At 42.0% G+C, this 22288-nt stretch overlaps 1 protein-coding gene and 1 long non-coding RNA gene across 2 annotated transcripts in view; both read right to left on the bottom strand.

Moving 5' to 3' along the window:
- The window catches only part of LOC307018147 (uncharacterized protein), a 460756-nt gene extending 439057 nt beyond the window's left edge, over window positions 1-21699 (bottom strand). The window contains exon 1 of the mRNA XM_079648267.1: window positions 21685-21699. Coding sequence (XP_079504393.1) covers window positions 21685-21698 — 14 coding nt within the window. The 5' untranslated portion in view covers window position 21699. The remainder of the gene's footprint in view (window positions 1-21684) is intronic.
- On the bottom strand, window positions 9359-12724 carry LOC307019478. The gene is made up of 3 exons (XR_013802679.1): window positions 12028-12724; window positions 11375-11485; window positions 9359-11098 (listed from the first exon to the last, which is right to left on the bottom strand). It is a non-coding gene; the product is annotated as an uncharacterized lncRNA (long non-coding RNA).
- Window positions 21700-22288: the final 589 nt, after the last annotated feature.

The following is a 22288-nucleotide window of genomic DNA, read 5'->3' as shown; positions in this document are numbered from 1 at the left end:
GATGCAGGATCCAGTGCTCAGGACTCAGGAAACAGGACCGCAGCAACAGGATCAGCCACGACTCCGGATCCCGGCGTAGATAGACACCAAAAGTAAATTGGGGGGAAGCTGGGTTATTCGGAACAAGAGAGAAGAAAGAATTAAGACGTCCCCCGACAGTCTAAGCCTATAGCAGCAAAACTAGGGGCTGAATATAATCAGCCCTAACTATAAGCTTTATCAAAAAGGAAGGTCTTAAGCGCACTCTTAAAAACGGATAGGGTGCCTGCCGCCCGAACACAAACTGGAAGCTGATTCCACAAAAGTGGAGCTTGATAAGAAAAGGCTCTGGCTCCCATTGTACTTTTAGAGACTCTAGGAACAACCAACAACCCTGCATTCTTGAAACGCAATGCCCTGGTAGGACAGTAGGGTATGAGTTCTTTAAGGTAAGATGGCACCTGCCCATTAAGGGCTTTGTAGGCGAGAAGAATAATTTTAAATGATATCCTGTTTTCTATAGGGAGCCAGTGTAAGGCAGCCAGAACAGGAGTAATGTGGTCCCTTTTCCTAACTCTGGTTAGTACACGTCAGAGGTGGGGACTCGATTCACATGACTTGACTCGAGTCAGACTCGAGTCGCATATTTTTTGACTTGAGACTTGCTTGACTAACATTGATAAAAGACTTGACTTGAATTTGACTTGTTATTCAGGACTTGAGACTTGACTTAAGCTTGAGACATATGACTTGAAAGGACTTGACTTTTTTAAATTAAATATTTGTTTGTTTTTGTATTGAGAAATTACGTTTAGTTTGTTCGAAATGTGATTGGGTGATTATAGCGCCATGCGCGCAAACCTGGCAACCCACTAGAAGGCAGGAGTCTCAGTTAACATGGCAGCGGCTAGCTTTACTCCAAAAATAGTCAAGTTTCGATTCAAAGATTATGTTGTCAATGACGCTAATAAGAAAAGAACAGCGGTATGCAGGGTCTGCAACATAAAGATCAGTGAAAAGACCACCAGAACATCCAACTTCATTCGTCACCACAAAAAAAAACACAGAGAAAGGTAGGCTACGTGCATGTGTTGTGTTAGCTAGAAAGCTAATGTTAAGTTTAAGCTACGTTAGACTTGGTTTCAAATCGATTAAGCATTGCAAAGAGAAGACAAAACGGTAAATGAACACTAGAACCGCCAAGGGATTCATTTTGACTAACCCTGATACTGACGGGCTGTCGAGAGAGAGAGAGAGAGAGAGATGCCTCGTTTATTTTCCCTGTGTTATTATCAGAACTAAGTTACTGTAAACTTTTGAATAATGTAGTTCATCTACTTTTAGTAGTTTGTTTAAATCAGTGTGAGAAAAAGTTTTTAGAGAGTACTTGTCCATGGACAAGTGAGTTTGGCAATTTACTTGTCCGAATACATTTTTTTCAATTGTCCAGAATGGACAAAAATTGGGGTCACTGGAATCTTCTTCTTCACCATCGTATTTTACATTTTCCCACGTTTTTTTACGACACCGCTAACGTAAGTGAGCGGTAAGATTTTACTGCATCACACATAGGGTTGGGTATCGTTTGGATTTTAACGATTCCGGTTCTGCTTTTCGATTCCGGTTATTTTCGGTTCTCAATTCCGGTTCTTTGAGAGGGTAAAAATAAGTCCCATGACAAACTGGGAGAAAAATATATTTATGAAAACATTAAGTCAAATCTGTATTCCTATTTACAAATCACTTCATACTGTTGAATGTCGTTATGGTTATTGAATACAATTATATAAAAATAATCTCTGCATTGTTTAGTTAGTTCTAAGTGGTGCAGTTTGAGAATGTACAATTGGCCCAGTCTCCTCTGATGTTACACTGCAACCTGCCTTTGAGACAGAGTCCTACCACACATGTCCAACACATAGGCCTAATAATAATAATAATACATTTGATTTATAGCCTATAGGCCTAGCGTCTTTCTACAACTCAAAGACGCTTGCACACTTACCCCTAATGTCCACCGGGTCCGTCTGCATCGCGTTACGGCTGCGCTGCGACGTTCAAATTTTTTTTTTTTCCTAGTCAGTGGATAGGTAGTGTGTTGGTGAGATCCTTGTTGCTGGTGACTGTGTTCATGTGGACAGCAATATTGAGGCTGTTAATAATGTGTCCATCAGGAATACATGCCCACACCGGGTTATATTTCAACTCTCTGCCTCTGCCTCCTTGCTTGGTCGGGTCGCTCAACGGTCAGCTTCACATTTGGTGTCAGAAGTGGGATTTGCCAAGCGAGGAGGTAACAACGATGGAGGAACAGAGGGAGATGATGAGATCACTCATGCAGTCTCAGACAGCCAGAGAGCAGCAGTTTGCACGGATACAGGAACAGGAATCCATGATGGAAGAGGAACGGAGACTCCGGAGGCAAGACGGCAGATTGGCTAAAGGCTCGACGAGCACTAACTCTGCTGCTGAGGTATCAAAGATCCTGGCGGAGAACCGGAGACTCGTGCAAGAGCAGAAAGAGGAGCAGATCCGGTTACAGAGGGAGGAAGAGAAGAAGGTGAGAAAGGAAGAGGAGATGCGCTTAGCGGAGGAGGCTCGTCTGATACGCCTGGAGGAGGAGAAGAACCTTGCAGAGGAGAAGAAAATCAAAGACGAGGAACATGCTTTTCTAGCCGAGGAGGAGCGGGTGAAAATGGCCGAGAAGATCCGTCAGGAGAGAGAGCGCGTCATGCAGCAGAACCAGCAGGAGCGCATTGAGAGGAAGAATCGGGTCCCGAAGAGAAAGAAAGGGAAGCTTCCTTCTGACTCCACGCCCCCCCCCCTGAGGAAACCATGCTGCACAAGGGGAAGCAGACATCTTGCAGGGAAGTGTTAGAAATTAAAATCAATGTTTTATGGCATAATTTAGTTTAAACATACTGCCAGTTTAATTGCTTATTTATTCTGAAAAACCAGAAGTTCTCGCACAATCTTAATGCCAAGCTTTTATTCTGAAAATCCTTCATCTTCGGAAAATCCTTCATCTTCGGAATATTAGCCACAATTTAGCATGTGGCTAATATTCCTTTTCCTATAGAGGTGAATATAGAAGTGAAATGACACGGAGTGATCCACACCGAAACCTACTGATTTTAACACTACATCTATAGAAGTCGAGATATTATTATTGCTGAATGTTAAATGAAGGTACAGTTTATTTTAATAAGTTTTGTTTACAGACGTGGGTAGCATAGGACAACATCCGGAACTACCGTACATGATAACTGCCGTAAAGTATTTCCAGTATTATTAAAGTAACAAATTACAGCCGTTAAAATGCAATAAATGAAAAGTCATGAAAGAGAGTATGAGGAGAAAAGGCGTGTTAGGTATGTATTGAATGTACAATGTCTGAATCCTCTGTTATGCGCAACAACGGACATTGAAGATTGGAGGCGGGTGGGCCCCCTACAACGCCAACAGGCACACGAGGAGGGGCCATCGGAGGATCGGAGGATACTTAAGGAGCTGATGTGCGTGTTTGGGTCTCTCTCCTCCGCTCTCGAGACCCCGAGAACACAGCTGTTTTCTCTCTGAACCATCTTCTGCCTGTAACATTACCGCGCCATTTTAATTAAAGTACCCATTTGAACCTTATGCCAGGGACTCCATTGGTCGCATTTATCCTAAGCTTCTCTCCTGGATGCGAGAATAATGAACAAAGCTAATGATTGTCTCCCCGTCGTGATTTCGCTGGACCGGGAGAGACAACGCCAGCTATTCACCGGAGACGAGGGCAACCGTTCGACACACAAAAGAGCTCAAATACGCGTGGTAAGAGAAGAAGCCTGTTATATCAAATTCTTCCATAGATTATGTAGGAAATATTAGATTTGTGTGTTTGATGGCGGCCGGTGGATCCTGAAAAATAGCTGTGCATTTAATGTTAAAACAACCTACATTTATAAACATAAGCATCATATAACTCGTGGCGTTGTTTTGTCGCAGGTAGAGTGAGTTCACTTTTTTTTTTTTTTGTTCTTACATTAACCCTGCATGCTATTAATTTGTGTGTGTTTTGTAAAGTAAATATTAATGTGTGTAGTCATTTTACTTCATGTAGGTGTCTTGTTGCGTTTTCATGTAGGTGTCTCTTGTTATGTTTTTAGTTTTGCCTATAACGTAAGGGTATAGATACCCATTTAACGGTTTAAAGCTGTTAAGATCTATGAGGCATAGCGAGTCAGCTTAGGGCTGAGTAATTGAAGTGAGTGCTAGTCTAACAAACGTTTTGGAAATGTTTAAAAAAGTCCTTTTAGAGAATAGGCTTGATTAAGGTTTAAGACTTTATCAGTGGTTATTCTGTTCTGTTTTTAACCAGACATTGCGTGTGGATTACGATACGGAGCTACGGCGGCATTACGTTAATAAGACGATGGTCCTTAATGGTGGCTTGGTAGTTTCTATGTTGTTACCAACATGGCGTGTTTAAATAGCAACATATAATCAGTTTTTTTTTTATTTATTTTTTTTTAATTTATTCTACTAAAATCCTACAAAAACAACAAACGTATAATTCATACACACAAATGAACAAAATGTGTAGAAGCGGGAGGGCTGAAGCATAGCTTATGGGGAGTAGCCCTCCAGTGCATCATCATTAGCATCAATATAATAATGGCATTTATTTCGTCAAAAACGTATAGAAATTAAGGAGTACAAAGAAATAAAGAAAACTAATGAAAACTGGAAAAAATAAATAAAATAAAAGTAAGAAAAAAGTAAATGCATATATAAGTAATACTGGGAATATCCAATAATTGTTAGCTGGAGTAATCAATTTCAGTAAAGAACTCATTAAAGCTATTTGCAGCCTCCGTTGGAGTTTTTCCTTCGGTTTGGAATTTCTTGAATTCATTTCTGTTTTCAGTTATTTTCTTCTTAATTATGCTATTAATTACCGTCCAAGTGGTTTTCATATGTCCAATGCCATTTTCAAATTTTTCAGAGAAGTATCGTTTTTCACAGTTTCTAAGGATTGTAGTCAATTTGTTTTTATACAATTTTTATAACGACTTACATCTTCAGTGCTTTTACTTTTCAAAAATGTCCTATAGAGTGCATTTTTTTTACAGCAAGCGTTTTTTCAGTCCACGAGTGAAGCAGGGTTTTGAGTCATTATTATTCCTGTTGCCAATCTTAATTTTAATATATGGACAACATTCGTTCATGTTTTGCATGAAAATCCTTAAAAACTCATTATAGGATTTGTTTACATATTGAATCTCAAATACTTCTTGCCATTTTTCATTTTTTAAGTTAATATTTAATTTATTTAGAGAACTGTCATTTAATGTTTGCTTAGTTATGTATGTTTTTTGTTCTTTGTTATTTACAGGTTCTTTTCTGCAAATTGTGAATATTGACAGGTGATCACTGACATCAGTGATGAGGGCCCCACTATGATGTTCCGTTTCAAGGACGTTAGTGAAAATGTTATCAATTAACGTTTCAGTAGTGCAAGTTAACCTGGTTGGTTTGGTTATTAGAGGGAGAAGCCCGAGAGAAGAAAACATATCCATGAAGTGTCTCGCCTGTTGGAGCGAGTTGTATTTTAATAAATTAACGTTAAAATCTCCACACACATAAAGGTTTTTAATTCTATGTGGTCTGAGCATTTTTTCTACTTGTTCATTAAATTCCTCAAGATTACTTCCAGGCTTTCTATACATGCATGAGACGAGTATATGTTTTTTCTGTTTTAGCTCAATGTCTACGGTGACAGATTCAAGGAGGTTGTTGCAGCAGAGGGAGAGACTTTCTACCAATATCGCAGAATGTGTGTTTTTAACAAACAGTGAAACCCCTCCACCTCTTTGATGTTTGCGATTCATATGAAAAGCCACATAATCGGGTAAAAAATTGTCAACAGTGTTTGAGTCAGTTTGCCAGGTCTCTGAGATTGCAATGATGTCAAAAGATCTATTTATGAGTTGAAGATATAGTTTGATTTTGTCACTATTTGCATTAAGGCTACGGGCATTAAAGTGTATTAATGAAAAGCCATTAATAGCTTTAAGTTCTAAGTTAAAACGTGTTTCGCTATAGTAGCAGCAGGTGTTGGTAAGATTCCTGAAGAAATTAGAGTCTGGGTCAATGTGAGAGTCGAAACAGTTATCTCTTATTAGATTTTCATCAAAGAGATTTAAATCTTTAGAGTTTACTCCGTTCACTGTGGTCACTGGGACTGGGTGATTTGAGTTCATGGTACATAATATAATAATAATAATAATAATAATAATAATAATAATAATAATAATAATAATAAATGGGATTTATATTGCGCTTTTCTAGACCCAAAGACACTTTACATTACGAGTAAGGTCGACAAACAAAACAAGAACAAAAACACAAACAAAAACAAAAACAAAACAAAAACAGAAAAGCAGTCAGGAGGATGTTGGTTCAGAGGGGTAGGGGCGGGTTTAAGGATAAGCAGAGTTGAAGAGGTGGGTTTTGAGACGGGACTGGAACAGGGTGAGGGAATCAGACTCACGGAGGTCTTGGGGGAGGGAGTTCCAGAGCTTCGGGGCTGCCACAGAGAAGGCTCTGTCCCCGAAGCTCCGGAGTTTGGCCTTGGGGATTGAAAGCAAACCGGCTGAGGTGGATCTGAGGGATGGTTGGTAGAGGATGAGGAGGTCAGTGAGGTAGGGGGGGGCCAGATAGTGGAGGGCTTTATAGGTGAGGACCAGGAGTTTGTAGTGAATGCGGTCTGAGACGGGGAGCCAGTGGAGTTCTTTGAGGACCGGGGTGATGTGATGCCATGATTTGGTGTGGGTGAGGAGTCTGGCGGCTGCGTTCTGGACACGCTGGAGTCTGTTGAGGGATGTTGTGCTGATGCCGAAGAGGAGTGAGTTGCAATAGTCAAGGCGGGAGGAGATGAAGGCGTGAATGAGTCGCTCAGCTGCGGGGCGGGTGAGAGAGAAACAGAGTTTGGCGATATTGTGGAGGTGGAAAAATGAGGTTTCTACAACTTGGCGGATGTGGGGGTCGAGGGAGAGGGTGGGGTCGAATATCACGCCAAGGTTGCGTGCCTGGGTGGAGGGGGAAACAGGGGTGCCATCGATGGTGAGTGTCAGGTTGGGGGTTTTGCTGAGGGTGGATTTGGAGCCGATGAGGAGGAGTTCAGTTTTATTGCTGTTGAGTTTGAGGAAACTGTGTTGCATCCAGGATTTTATTGCAGTCAGACAGGATTCAATGTGTGTGAGAGGGGGGATGTGAGGGGATTTGGTGCTGAGGTAGATCTGTGTGTCGTCAGCATAGCAGTGAAAGTCCAGGTTGTGATGGCGGAGAATCTGACCAAGGGGGAGGATGTAGATGATGAAGAGGAGGGGGCCGAGTACTGAACCTTGGGGAACACCTTGGGTGACTGAAGCTGTGGTAGAGGAGTGATTGTTGAGGGAGATGAAGTGGGATCTGTCGGAGAGGTAGGACTGGAGCCACCTGAGTGCAGTACCTTCGATACCGATATCCCGGAGTCGGGTAAGCAGGATGGTGTGGCTCACGGTATCGAAGGCTGCACTCAGGTCAAGGAGGATGAGGATATTGAGGGAACCGGTGTCAGCAGAGGTGAGGAGGGAATTGAGGACTTTGATGAGTGCCGTTTCTGTGCTGTGGTGAGGACGAAAACCAGACTGAAGGGGTTCAAAAAGTTCATTTGTTTGGAGATGGCGGTGGAGTTGTTTGGAGATGATGCGTTCTCTTGTTTTTGAGAGAAAGGGGAGGTTGGAGATGGGGCGGTAATTACTGAGGGAGGAGGGATCCAGACCGGGTTTCTTGAGGATGGGAGTGACAGCAGCAGTTTTGAAGGCAGAGGGAACGGTTCCTTGGGACAGGGAGGAGTTGAAAAGGTTGACAAGGTAGGGGCAGAGGACGGGGAGGCAGGACTTCAGAAGAGGGGTGGGTAAAGGGTCAAGCGAGCAGGTTGTGGGTTTGGAGGAGCTGATCAGTTGGAGTATTTCAGGGGGGGTAACCAGAGTGAACTGGGAGAGAATGCCGTGGGGAGGAGGGCTCGGGAGGTCAAGGGAGAGGGAGGGAGGAATTGTGGCGGTGGATGTTGGGGGAGATGTTTGTGTGTCAGATGCAGCGGATAGGGAGTGATTAATGGCAGTGATTTTGTCAGAGAAAAACTGGAGGAATGAACTGCATAGAGTGGAATTGGAGGAAGAGAGGGTGTCATCACGGGGTTTGAGGAGCTTGTTGACGGTGGAAAAGAGGGTCCTGGGGTTACGGGAGGGGTCGATTAAGATGGTGGAGAGGTAAGCAGATTTTGCGGCAGTAAGGGCGTCTCTGTAGGTAGTGAGATGGAGTTTGTAGGACTCATGTTGAACTGTGAGGGATGATTTCATGGTTAGGCGTTCAAGCTGGTGGCCAGTTTGCTTCAGTTTATGGAGTGCAGGGGTGAACCAGGGTGAGGAGGTTTTAAAAGTGTCATTTTTCCTTTTGAGGGGGGCCAAGCTATTGAGGGAGGCGAGTAGGGTTGAATTAAGGTGGTTGAGTTGATCATCGGGTGAGCTGAGGTTCGAATCCAGGGGGAGAGTAGAGGATAGCTGGTCGGAGAGGTGCTGGGGATCGACAGAGCGTAAATTACGGAAAGTGATGTTCCTGGATGGGGGGGGGGGGGCGGCGGACGGGGGAGGCGGTGGTGAACTGTATGAGTTTGTGGTCAGAGAGGGGAAAGGGGCAGGGGTGGAGGTCGAGTACTGTGAGGTTGGTGGAGCAGACAAGGTCAAGGATGTGTCCTTTATCGTGGGTGGGGAAGGTGACATGTTGTGTAAATGAGAAATTGTCCAGAAGGGAGGAAATTCAGAAGCGTGTTTGCAGGTAGTGGAGTCCATGTGGATGTTAAGGTTGCCGAGGAGCAACAGACGTGGGGAGAGGGACGAAGCAATGGTTAGGAGTTCAGTGAGATCAGAGAGGAAGGAGGGGTGTGGTTTAGGGGGGCGGTAAATGAGGATAACTGTCAGTGAGGGAGGGGGTTTGAAGGCGAGAAATTCGAAGGATGGTACTGAGGGGAGGGTGAGTTCTGTAGTCCGGATGTTCTGGTTGTAGATGACAGCCAGCCCATCACCACGGCGTGAGGGGCGGGGTTTAGTGATGTAATTAAAACCAGGGGGGATTTTTGATTGAGTGAGAAGAAGTCATTGGGTTGTTGCCAGGTTTCAGTGAGCAGAAGGAAGTCGATGGATTTGTCCAGGATGAGTTTGTGAAGGATGTGGGCTTTATTGTTGAGTGACCGTATATTTAGGAGGGCAAAATTAGTCAAGTGGGGGGTTGGAGGGGTGGTAGCAGGCTGGAGAGGTATGAGGTTGTCTAGGTTAGCAGCGCAGGGGTAGGCATGAGAGGGGGGGCAGAGGAGGGGGGCTTGATGGTGGGGAGAAATGGCTTGTTATATGTGTTGGGAGGCGGAGGGGAGTGGGATCCGCTCCAGGTATTCCGTGCAGCTGGGAGTTTAGGTGAGCGGGGGAGAGTGTAAGAGGAGCATTCGGAGTTGCGTTCTGATGACGCGTCAGGTTTGCGACAGTGCGTTGCGTGGAGCAGATGGATGCAATGGATTGTCCGTGCTGAAGGTAAACAAAACTGCGACGGGTGCTTCGGTGAATGTAGCGGGGTCGACGAAGGAGTCCAAGATGTCTGATGACTGAGATGGAAGACAGAGTGGAGAAGTTGGTCAATGACAGCAGCTGTGAGATGGAGTATTTCAGCATGATGACAGGCGGAATGGCTGGGAGCAGTGTGATGGCAGCGATAGCAGCTAGCGGGCTAGGTTCACAGAGGTGGAGGATTGTTGTGGAGACGAGGAAGATCCACGACATGGCAGGAGGATGTGAGCAGTGGGACGGGACAGATGCACCCCAGAGATGAAGGCAGGAGGCAGAGAGAGTCCACGGTTATTGCGTGGGACGGAGACAGACAGTAGGCGATGTAGCAGATAGCAATAGCCACCCGGCACTTTGATGGCTACGTGAGGGCAGCCGGCTACATCCAGCAACGGAGGCAGAAGTCCAAAATAAGTAAAAATTTAAAAACAATGTGTATTGCATTAAAGATGTGTAATGCAGGGCAGTGGTCCAATTCAAAAGTTTGAAGAATGAATGGTAGCTGAGGGTGATAGAGGGTGACAGAGGCGGAGAAGCGGCGAACAGTCAACGCCAGCGTCCTCTCCAGCTGAGTCGTGGTCGAGACACAATCTTAGTATTGAAAACGCTTCGAGGTACACAGAGGTAAATTCATGACTGATCATACAATACAGGGGATTTATTTTAACACACAGGATAAAATAGAAAACTGAATATAACGGATTATTATCGAGTGGCCGATGGAACTTTTGACTCACGCTTAATGAATGAAGTGAGGGAAAGTAGCGCATAGATGTAATTGCATTATTTGTCAATACTTTACCAATAGCGGGAGTAATATTCTTATCCTCAGAGTTCATTGTGTATATAATGTGTGTGTATATATATATGAATAACCTTTCATATTCATTAACACATTAAACAAGCACTGTCATTATCAAAAATTAATACAAAATAAGATAAAGAAAAGGTTATGCAATTTTCTATAATTACAAGTTGATTGTGGAATATGTGAAGGTTATTATGGAAAAGACTTGACTTTACACATGTGGTGAAAAAGAACCCTAGTCTTGATTGCACCAAGCAAAGGCTTTTTGAATGCAAGGGTAGTGTGATTATAGTTATGTGTAGAGAATAAGAACCTAAATGTAAGGATGTTTGTTTTTTTATTGATTGAGGATCAACAAGAGATTGTGATAAGATTTTTTAACACATTTGGAATCAACCTCAGGATCAGGATCTGCCACAGGATGCAGGGCTTGGCCCACCTGCCACAACTGGTTTGGGGTCATGTTTTGCTCTGTCCTGATTGGATGGTTGGCCCATGCCTCAGTGAAGACATCAAGGTTGGCCTGGATGCGTGGCAGGAAAACATAGTGGCAGCAGAATATGTGCAGGATGCTGCTGATTTCAAGCAGGTGTTGTTCCTCAAGAGAGTGCAAGGTGTTAAAAACACACCCATAACACTCATGAACAAATCACGCCAGAGACGTTCAATTCTGTATTTGAAAAAAAATGTGTCATTTGTAGTTACAGATAATTTGAACAAACTGTTCAATTTTCAAAGTTGAAACGTAATATTGTTATAATTTGGCAATAATCCATTGAATGACACAAGAGTCAGTGCACCATCATAAAGTACATTTTTGCTTGAAAATGTTCATGATCTTGGCCTTTAAATTCTTTTTAAAATTAGAATTTTCTTCTGAAAGTTTGTTAAAGGGGATGTTAAGAATGAATAGTCTCAAAAGCTTCCAAAATTAGTTTTGACTCACCGTTGGTTGTGTATGCTTTTCCCTGCAATACAGCTGTTAATGTCAGTTCCACAAACTGAGAACATTAATTCTGCTACTCCAACATGTCCCCCTCCATGATCTCCTCTCACTCTGAAAAACAAATCAATTATATGCTTCAGGAAAATTACAGAATTAAAATATATGTAGTATATAAAATATATGACAGTATACTCCCAATAATGTAGTGCCATAAAAATTGAGGAGAGGCCCACAGTTTTAAACCCCTACTGTACACACACAATTGACCTTTCGCAAAGCCACGCCCCCCCTTGGTTACTGTTGCTAGTCCGACAAGCTGAGAGCCAGATGTGTTAAACAAAGCCATAATGGAGGGTCTCCGTAACGTCGGAGTCGCCTTAACAGACTCATTTTGGAGCAATAACGCAGCAATATCCTCCAGGTCCCGACAAAAGGGGCTACAATACGCTATGGAGGGTTATATCCAGAGTATAAACATTAGAAAAGAGGGAGGCACAACATCAATAGAGGCACTTGCATACAGGTCGCAGTGCAAGAGTGAAAAACCACATGAGCTGTATGTCAAATTCGACGGAATTATTATTATTATTTTGGAATAAAACAATACAATCACAAGAGGCATTAAATGTTGTAGTTTGTCTAAAGTTAACTACCGTTTCCTTGGTGGCTTTCTGCATCCACCTTGTTGTTCCTTCGTGGGGGTCGGGGTGCCCACTTGTGCAGCAGGATTAGGGAAGTCGGCAGTAGGCTTTCCATTAACAAAATGCTACAAAGATTAAAGCAAAATATAAATGAATGATTGCCTGTTGGCTTTCTTGTTTGTACTTTGACCACAGGTAGACTAATAACGGAGCTCAGCTGTTCAGACATTATTATGCATCAAGTGATATACATGGTCAAAACGACCGAGAAGCACACAGCTTACAGCTGTAGTCGTGTGACTTTAGCTAACGTTAGTTAGTGAAATTAGTTAATTAAATAAGTTAGTTAATTTGTGAATGTAATCTTTGCTAGCTAGCTAGCTACGTTAGCACGTATTTACCTTGGAGCAAACGTATTTGTGTTTGTTGATATTCGCCATATTCAGCTTTGCATGGGGCCTGCCGCATTTCTTTATCCACTGGCGGCATCTCTCCTCTCGGGTTTTGGGTTTAGGAAACAGGTAAAATATCACCCCCCCCTCTAAGCTTATGGGATATCTGCTATCCGATTTCCAAAGACCATAAACACAACGCTTCACCATTTTCGCAATGAATTTGAACGCTAAGCTTGTCGGACTTCCACAGGGAGCCGCGCACGTGATCGAATATGATTGGACAACGGGCATTTAGGGGCGTGGCTTTGCGAAAGGTCAATTGTGTTGTCATCTTTAACAATTATAGTTGTGTCAGTTTCCGAGCGCACTTTAGAGGCCTGGAAAGGTATGTGATGGCTATTGTTTTATCTTGTCGGTTCAACAACATATGATGGGTGGAATAGGCACTATTCAGTCAGCAAAAAAATTGAAATTACGACTTTGATAAATTAATTTCCAGTATACAAAGCCTGCTTCCCCTTACGAATGAAAAAGAGTAGGTTACTACCCCCTATTTGTACAGAAAATAATCTGAAGCCTAATACAACAAATTAAAAAAAACAGCACTCTTGTCTCATTTTGCAGTTGTTACTTTTTGACAGTATAAAGTCTTACCTTTCTTGAATAGCCATCTATTCCTCCAGAGATAACAAAGTTGTATCTAAGTTTAAACAAATAAGAAAGAAAAAAGTAACTCCCAAACACAATACAAAACGTCCATAGAACCATAGATCTCACATAGAATATTTAAGTGGATGAAAGCAAAACCAAATTTGTTCATGCTACGTTATGCTATGTTTTGTCAATGGTCATTTTTAAATATAAAAAAAAAAAAAAAAGATATATAAAACTAGAAATGAAAAATAATATAATGAAAACTTCACATATAGATAGCATGCAAAAACACCTGATGAGCTTGTGATTGGTGTCGATGTGCACCATGTAATTAGGGTAAGGAACTGTGTATGTTCTCCTCACCACACATCCCATCCGGGTCATCCTGGAGAGCACACCAACACTGTCCACACGATGCATGGATGCATACACTCGGTCCCATTGCACTCTGTGTCCCTTTGCAAGTAGAGCACCTCGGACTATACTGTAGCCAGCATCTGGCATGGTGCTTTTAATTTTTGTAATCAATAAATCTAATTCATCGTCACTGCAGCCACTATATGAAGCTGATATAGATACATTATTTTCAGCCATCCACCTAAATAGTGTTGCTCTAGACACACCCAGGAGTCTGGCAATGCAATATGATGACAGTCCTAGTTCTATAAGATTTGTCAGAGTCTCTACTGACAATGTAAATCGTGGACGCCCACGTCCAGAACCTCTTTGCAACCCCAGGGTTACAAAAGTCTTTTCATTCTCTCTCTCCTGCTGGATGAGAGTATTAAGGTCTGCAAGTGCAGACAGAATGTTCTCTCCTACATCAACTATGTCGCCCAGAGAACTTAATAGAACACAATCCTGACGGCACGCAAACTCTAACCCTTCGATGGCTACAGGTGTCCCCTCCAGGATGTGTTTTAGTCGATCATGCAGTCGTTAAAATATGTCACGCTTAAGTGATTCCTAGGGGATAAATTAAGAGATTAGATTAGAGATGACAAACATTGATCGGAAAATTATTGTTTGTTAGCTGCTTGACAAGTTCTGCCTTTTTTTAAAAGGCCATTTTATTCACCCACTAGCTAAGGTTTAGATTGTAGATGGCTAAAACCATTAGCCATCTCATATAGTCATTAAAGAAGTCAACAGCTGGTTTATATAGGAATAAACAGCTGACTTCACTGGTGGTGGAACACTGGTGGGAAACAGAAGGGCAGCTCCAACAGCAATACTGTTTGAAAATGGTCGGTAAACAAGCTACTCCAAGATTATCTCTATAATTATCTCCAATCTGGTGCCCACCGCTACTTTGCTATCACAGTATTTACTGTGATTAGAATGTTGATTTTGCCCACTAGTGTTCTGCGGGCCAACTAACGTTAGCTAAGTGACTTTATGATCCTACTCATCCTAGGTTGTCCATTAGCTTTATTTAGCTTACTTGTTCGCACATGCTAGTATTAAATGCCACACATAATACATACATAGTAACAAAGCAACCATTCATAGCTTAAACATACTTAATCATGAACGGCAATATACTTCGACTTGAGGCGATAGACCCTGTCAAACTGTTATTTTCAATAACGTCAACTTCATTTAAAGATAATACTTGATAGCAGTACAACCAATTTAGCATACAGAAACTTTAGACAGACTTAACAGCGCTAGCTAATGTTAGCTTATTAGCTACATCACAATTAAACCTACTAAACAAGTTCCAAATATTGCTTCATAATCAAGCAAACGTAATAATGTATAGTTCGAGATTATTTCATGACTAACGACAAAATGTGAAAGTATTATACTTCACTTACACTGTTAGCGGGAGCGCAACTTCCAGAAGCCATGTTGATGGAGATGAACTCTGAACTTTCACACCCCCAGACTCCGCAAACCGCGTAGATGTTACACTACGTTGGAAACGCATTAGGCACACCCTTGTGGGGGCACACGCATGTGATTGGCTTAAAATTAAGCAGGCATCTGATTGGCCGAAGACACTCGCCTCTTAAAAAAAGTGTGTGTGTGAATCTAGCTGCGTCAGGGGAGTCTCAAAAATCCACACACAAATGCAGAGAGATTCACACACAGAAAGCGTTTTTTATATAAATGTAACAACACTCAAATGTGTTTTTGATGTAACTATTTGTGTGTGGATCAGAAATATATTTGTGAAACTTTTTTACATTTATAAAATGATAAGTTTGTGTGTGTGCATTGAAAAATATGTGTGTGGACGGAGACATTTATATATAAATCCGGATTTACATTTGTGTATCCTTTTGCTTGCCTTTATTTATTTTTGAGACTGAACTGACCCCATACGAAATTGACACCCGATGGACACACGAATATGGAATTGTGAATTTCGCACGAAGATGGCCACGAACCACACACGAAGGCAACATTTACATTACATTTAAGACGTACAACTGCAACGAAAGTAACAAAAACCATTATGTTTAAGTAGCCTACTATGATACTGTGGGCTTACTGATATTTTCAGACTTTTGTTCTTTACTTTATCCGTCTTTATATGTAGAAGATATTAAGTTTTCTCCGTAATGTTGTTTCCATAGCAACAACAATCTCCTGTCAACTCGCCTTCAAAAATAATATATTATATCCTTTTCAGTTTCACAGAAAACAAATTGGTTATTTACATAATGTGTTTACATGATTTTGTTGTGCAATAAAACAACCCGATGGACACACGATAAAGGAAAAGTTCAAATTCAGCTCTGATCGTAACAACATCGGGACATTCGTGAGGGCATCTTAAGCCATCGTATGACCGCCGGTGGAGTTTCTTATGCTCCGGCAGCAATTTCGTGAGCGGTGGCAAAATCTTTGGCATGCCAAAAAATTGACGAAGGACCTTGCGAAGGTTCATTTTCGTGTTGAATTTGTGTGTCAATCTTGCCCTTCGTAAGGCCATCGTGAGAGCATCGTGTTATCATCGGTTCCATCGGGCATTCGCCCCGATCAGAGTGAGGGCGAATGCCCGATGGCACCGATGATAACAAGATGCCCTCATGATTTGACAAGATGCCCTCACGAGTGCCTTACGAAGTTGCCGCTCACGAAGTTGCTGCCGGAGCCTGAGAAACTCCACTGGCCGTCATACGGTGGTTTAAGATGCCCTCATGAATGGCCCGATGTTGTTACGATCAGAGCCAAATTTGAACATGTCCTTAATCGTGTGTCCATCGGGTGTCAATTTCGGGAGAGTGTGACAGGGGCTTTACCGGTTTCCTGTGTTCCAGCTTAAAACCTTTTCCTCACATTCAGGCTGTTTCTGTGCACTCGTGAAATGTCTGCTCTCAGATTTCTTCTGTGCACGCTTGGATCTTTTGGGCAACAACCCTGTCAAAATCCCTCTGTGGGGATTCCCCACAGTATTTGAGTATGTAGTCGCTTTGGATAAAAGCGTCTAACAAGTAACATGTAATGTAATGCGCTATAAATGCGGTTGCCAGCTCCATATTGGGTATACAGCATACACCGGCTGGTGTTAAAAATCACCTAATAACCCAGCAATGTTAATGATAATATCTTCTCTGTTATTTTCAGGCATTCAAAGGGAACAGAGGGGCACTGAGGGCATCCTATCAAGTCAGCCTCCACAAAAAAAGAGTTAATCAGTTGACAAGTGTTGGAGTTTTTTTGTCTCTCAGTGTTTTACAACAGCTCTGTTCATTTAAAAGTGTTTAAAAAATGTGTGTACATAGTTTTTGATCTAGTGACAAAGTTAATGTTGCACTTCTGATAATTTAAATGTGGTTTCACCTGTGATGTACTGTATACTGCACTTCCTTAGTGTTTTGTCCCTTTCTGTTTACAACATGTTTGTTCTTTATTCATTTAAAATAGTTTAAAATGGTGTGTACATAGTTTTTGAGCTAGTGACAAACTTAATATTGCACTTTTGATAATTGTATAATTTAAATGTATACTGTATATACTTGACTGCACTTCCCATGTTTCGTCTTTCTGCTTTGATCCTTATTTTTTCTGGGCAAGCTCAAAGGGAAGGTTGTTATGGTGAGAAACCTAATTGCTGCGATGCACTTTTATAATTAAACAAATATTTTCATTTACATTTTAAATTCATGGTGTGTTGCATTCTTTGTTTATAGATGTAGACATTATGGAAAATCATCATATTTTTTGAGCTTGGGTCCCTTAGGATGTTGGAGATTTGGAGGATGTTGAAAACCAACCTCGTCTCCGCGTGTCGTTTGATAAGCTGGGTGAATTCGGGAGAAGGAAAGGATTAAGAAACACCAGAATACAAGTTAAACAATAATCTTGCTTTAATGATATACAGTAACAACCCAAAATACACATACAAACACAAAGACAAAGGAAGTACTTCCTGCTCTACTTCTGTCCTACCCTCCTGGTCAGCCTGAAGAAAAAGAGAGTGAACCCCGGGAAAACACAGTGTTTCATACTAAAAACACAGGAGGGGGTGTGTGCGGGCTTTCCCCCCGAGGTCATCTTATTGGCAGAGACCAAGACATGGCCTGTCGTACCCAATCAGTGCGACACAGCAGAAGAAACCCCGTTCACATCTTGTAGCCAGCCCCCACCCCTTTTATGGCCCTTTGTCCCTGGGTCCATCTTCCCCCCTTCAGGTTACCACACACAAGTTAAAAGTATGTTTTAAGATATAGTTGTTATAGTTGGCTAAATATACGTAATACATGTTAATTACTTTCATATCAATAATAACGAGGAACACGTTACCTATGCTCTTAAGCAGTATTAGTGATGCTTTTCAAATAGTCAAACTTCACACCGGCCCAATACAGAGAACACACTCATTTGTCTTACAGCCTTTCCATTTGTTTGAGCTATTGTTCACATCTTTACTTCAAATAAAAGGTTTCACATTGTATATTTCCAGCTTCCTTTACACATACTGTTATTATTAATACAAAGTAACCAACCACACACCTCTTATTGAAAACAAGTCGATTCCCCTGACAATTGATATGCTGAAACTCCTCGGAATGCGCTCCCTCCCCCACCTCTCTCGTCCCTGTCATAAAAACTGCTTCCATTTCATATAGAGTAATAAAAGATGTTTAAGCTAATTTCTCCACAATGTTTGTAGCCATTTAGTACCCACACATGAAAGAATAAGAACAGAGGTATAGTTGACCAGTAATCATGTAGCACTTATATTTACTTCAATGAAAACACACACACATCTGCTACAAGATTGTGTCACGCACAGGGGCGTAGCTGGAAATTCTGGGCCCCATGAAAGAATCTATTTGTGGGCCCCCAATCCATGCGAGTGCGCATTAGCGCGCACGCAAAAAAAAATGTGGCCATTTATTTATTGATGAAAACGCATAATATGGTTTTTACCTATACATTCGGATCAGCAGTTCAGCACCAGTTCAGGATGTCGCATTGCGTTCATCTTCAATGAATGGACCAATGCAATAGTCTACCAAACAACCTTGAGTTGCACTAGCTAGGCATATTTTCCCCTATTCTTGTGACAATGTTTTCTGATACTCAACATACAAAAGCTGTTACTTGTCCTGTCTCTCTGTAATCCCATCTCCAACACAAATAGTCTACTCAAGCACACTATTAGGTTGACAGACACTTACATTTTGATGTGCTCTGTAGTATACAATCGTTCCCTGCTTGGATATACCTTTTACTAAGCAGATTTTGAACTGTCGTGGGCAGAGCACTAGCTTTTTTGCTGTAGCGGCCGGGTTGCTGCCTTTCTCAGCAGAGTGCTAAAGCCCTACCTGTTACACGCGCAAGTAATTCGAGGAGGCGCGAGTGACAAGTGTTGAGTTATTGGTGGGGACAATTCAGGATTCTTGGATACTGGTGGGGTCAGAACCTTGCGTCCACCCCCAAAACGACACGATGAAACCCAACCTCGAAAACCCTGTTGAAGTTAATGAACTGTAATGGACTGCAAGAAATCAACATGCACTGACTATCAACTTTATCTTCTGTCTATTTAATTGAAAATTACACCCAATACAGGAATGAACAAACAAAAAATCTCAACATTCTTTGACTTATTAAATTAAGATTTGAACAACACAAGGACAAAAGTATAAATTAACTGAAGATGTGAACATAATTATAAAACAATAAACTCTCAGGACATGAACACACTTACAGCAAACAATGAAAAATGTAGTGCGAGAGGACTATGCATCAGATAGTAATTGTTCACAATGTGGGCTGTAGCCTGTCAGCTTACTATAGGGAAACATCCCACAATCCTGTCATAGACTGGATTTTTATTCCTAAATCCCGAACGCCAATCGCCGGACCTTCTTGGTGGCAAAATCTTTTACGAGCTCTTTGAAATCAAGTGACAGAGCCAGCTTGCTTTCAATCGATAACATTGCAAGGCTGTTCAACCTCTCTTGCGACATGGTAGATCTTAAATAGCTCTTGATAAGTTTCAACTTACTAAATGATCTTTCACCACCAGCTACGGTAACTGGGAGCGTCAAGAAAATTCTGAGGGCAATGCAAACGTCTCCAAAAATGCTCTGGAGTTCCATCTTGTATATTGCATTCAGTAGATCAAGAGAGCTACAATCAGGGGGGAAAGTGGCAGAAAATATTTTATTGAGATGCCTTATCTCACTCTCAAACTGATCTGTGAGATCCTGTGAGTATTTCTCCCTCAGTGGCTGACACACAGAAGCCATGACACTGTCACTCAACTTCCCAATTTTAAGTATGGCAGCAAATTCTTCAACAATATTTGCTGTTGTTTGGAACCGAGTGTCCAAGTCACTTATGATCTGGTCCATGGCAGTGAGAAACACAGTGTTACGGAATGTTGTTTCTGGCCTATCCTCCTGACCTGTTCCTTCAGCAGTTTCATCATGAAACCTCTTCCTCCTCCTCTCACGGCAAAGTTCTTTTTTGAAATGAGGTGGAACCTCCATTTCCTTAGCTACCATTGATGCCTCAGACCGAATAGCATCCCATCCATTTCTGAGAGTCTGCATCTCATCTCTTAGTGCAGCAACATTACCTGCCTCCACCTCTATTGAGATTTTCCCTGACTGGAGTATCACATTTCTGTCATCAATAGATTGCAATACTTTCACCCAAATGGTGAGAAGGACAATGGCATCAAATGACATGAGGTAGTTCCTCAGACCAACAGCTTCAGATCTGGCCTCACCTGTGAGACTGCATGAGCTCAGTATGGTAGCAAGGGCTTCAATGACACCAGGTAGGTGCTTTGCTACAGGTTTCACAGCATCAATTCTCGCACTCCAGCGAGTGTCAGATAGCCTATGTACAGAGCAACCTGTTTTCTTTTTGTATATAGACCAACGAGATGGACTGGCACTTACAAATGTGTAGAGGCGGTTAATGTAACCAAAAACGTTGGATACTTCAGGGCTCGATTCTGCAGCATGCACGCCTACCAGATTCAACGTGTGGGAGGCACAAGGTGAGAAAGTAGCAAGATTATTCTTTTTCAGTATTTGTGCTTGGACTCCCTTGATTTTCCCTGACATATTCGCCCCATTATCATACCCTTGCCCCCTGCAATCACTAATGTCTATCCCTAGATCCAGAAGCACACTCTCCATCATGCCTGCTATTTCACATCCTGTTTTTCCGTTGAAATCTTTGAATTCAATAAATCTTTCAGTGATCTCCCATTCGCCTGTGTCTTCATTATAATGTACATATCTTATGAGCACAACATTTTGCTCGGTGTGGGAAATGTCAGGCGTTGCATCACAAATGATTCCATAGTATATGGCATCCTCCCTTTCCGTCAGAATGGTTTTTAAAACCTTTCCCCCACACAATTCAATAAACTCGTTCTGGATGTCTGGGCTCAGATAATGAGTTAGCTGGCTTCCTTTTGTGGATGTCCTGATTTTGTCTAAGTGGTCTTTCAAGAGTGGATCATATCGTGACAAAAGTTCGAGCGTACCTACAAAATTTCCATTGTGGACATCGCCCAAAGCATGCGTTTTACCTCGGAAAGCTAAATTCCTCGTTGCCAAGTGCAGAGTGACATCAAGGAGTCTCTGCAAGATAGCTTTGTTTTTCTCAATTTCAGACTGTAGCTCTCTCTGCAACTGATGATCAACGCCACATGCAGTCATAACCGAACACTGTAGGTGTTTCCATCGCAAATAACAGTCCCTGTGATTCCTACTTGTTTCATGGCTTGGGAATTTATCATACATGCGACGCCACTCGACGTCACACATCTTGTATCCCTGGTCACTACTCAAAGCACTAAGAGAGGGTATTTTTTGCTCCTTGGAGAAAAGAACACATGGTATGCAGAACAGTGCATTTGCACTTTCACTGTGAATCAACCAGTCCCTTTTCACTTTTCCCCTACCCTTATCTGCTTTGGTGTATTTCAAGTAATCTGGAAATCTCTTTCCCTTTGAATCATGTGGAATTTCTTGATCTGTTTCTCGCATTGCTAATTTCTTTACAATAGTTGCCCTGTCCTTGTCACTCATCCTAGCTGGGAACAACCCTGGGTCAAGTGATAGCAGATCTTCTACCTCAGACACCACTACAGGTGGCTCAGTATCTGTGGCATCCTGTGTCGGAGCCTCACTTTGTCCCTGACATTGACTGTCCATAGCTGCTTCCTCCTCATCTGTGCTGCTTTCATGGTCCTCGACCTCTTCTTGTACTGGTACCTCTGCCTCTTCACCTCTGCTCTCCTCGTTGGCTGCCTTGCTCGAAGGCCCTGGCTCTAGAGTATCCATAGTGTACATAATTTATAAAATGCCCTATAATAGTAATAACACAGTACAGCTCGAGCTATCTCTTAATTGTTATAATAATAATAATAATAATAATAATAATAATAATAATAATAATCATTTGTATAGATATTTTTCAATTGCTCAAATCTAGCTATAGCTACTGTAACAACCTCAATTTAATGTGCCAGTGGTCAATGGTATTGCAATTACTGGAAGAACTAGAGTAACTAAATGTGAATATTACCTAAAGTTGTATTCAATGCATGGTAAGCATATTTAAAATCTGTTTGTTAACCCCAAGCCCTGCTGCTTTACCTCCCTCTCCTTCAACTGGGAACCGGCCTGAGGGAAGGGGTACTGATCCTGAAGCCGCATCTGTGCATTAGAGCAGATGTGATTAGCATGTAACATTATACAGGTTAGGTTAGCTAGCCATAGCAAAAGGGCATA

Source organism: Notothenia rossii, assembly GCF_949606895.1.
Source record: "Notothenia rossii genome assembly, chromosome: 9".
In the NCBI taxonomy this organism is placed as follows: domain Eukaryota; kingdom Metazoa; phylum Chordata; class Actinopteri; order Perciformes; family Nototheniidae; genus Notothenia; species Notothenia rossii.
The sequence above is the reverse complement of the archived record's forward strand: the minus strand, read 5'-3'. Positions and strand labels throughout refer to the sequence as shown.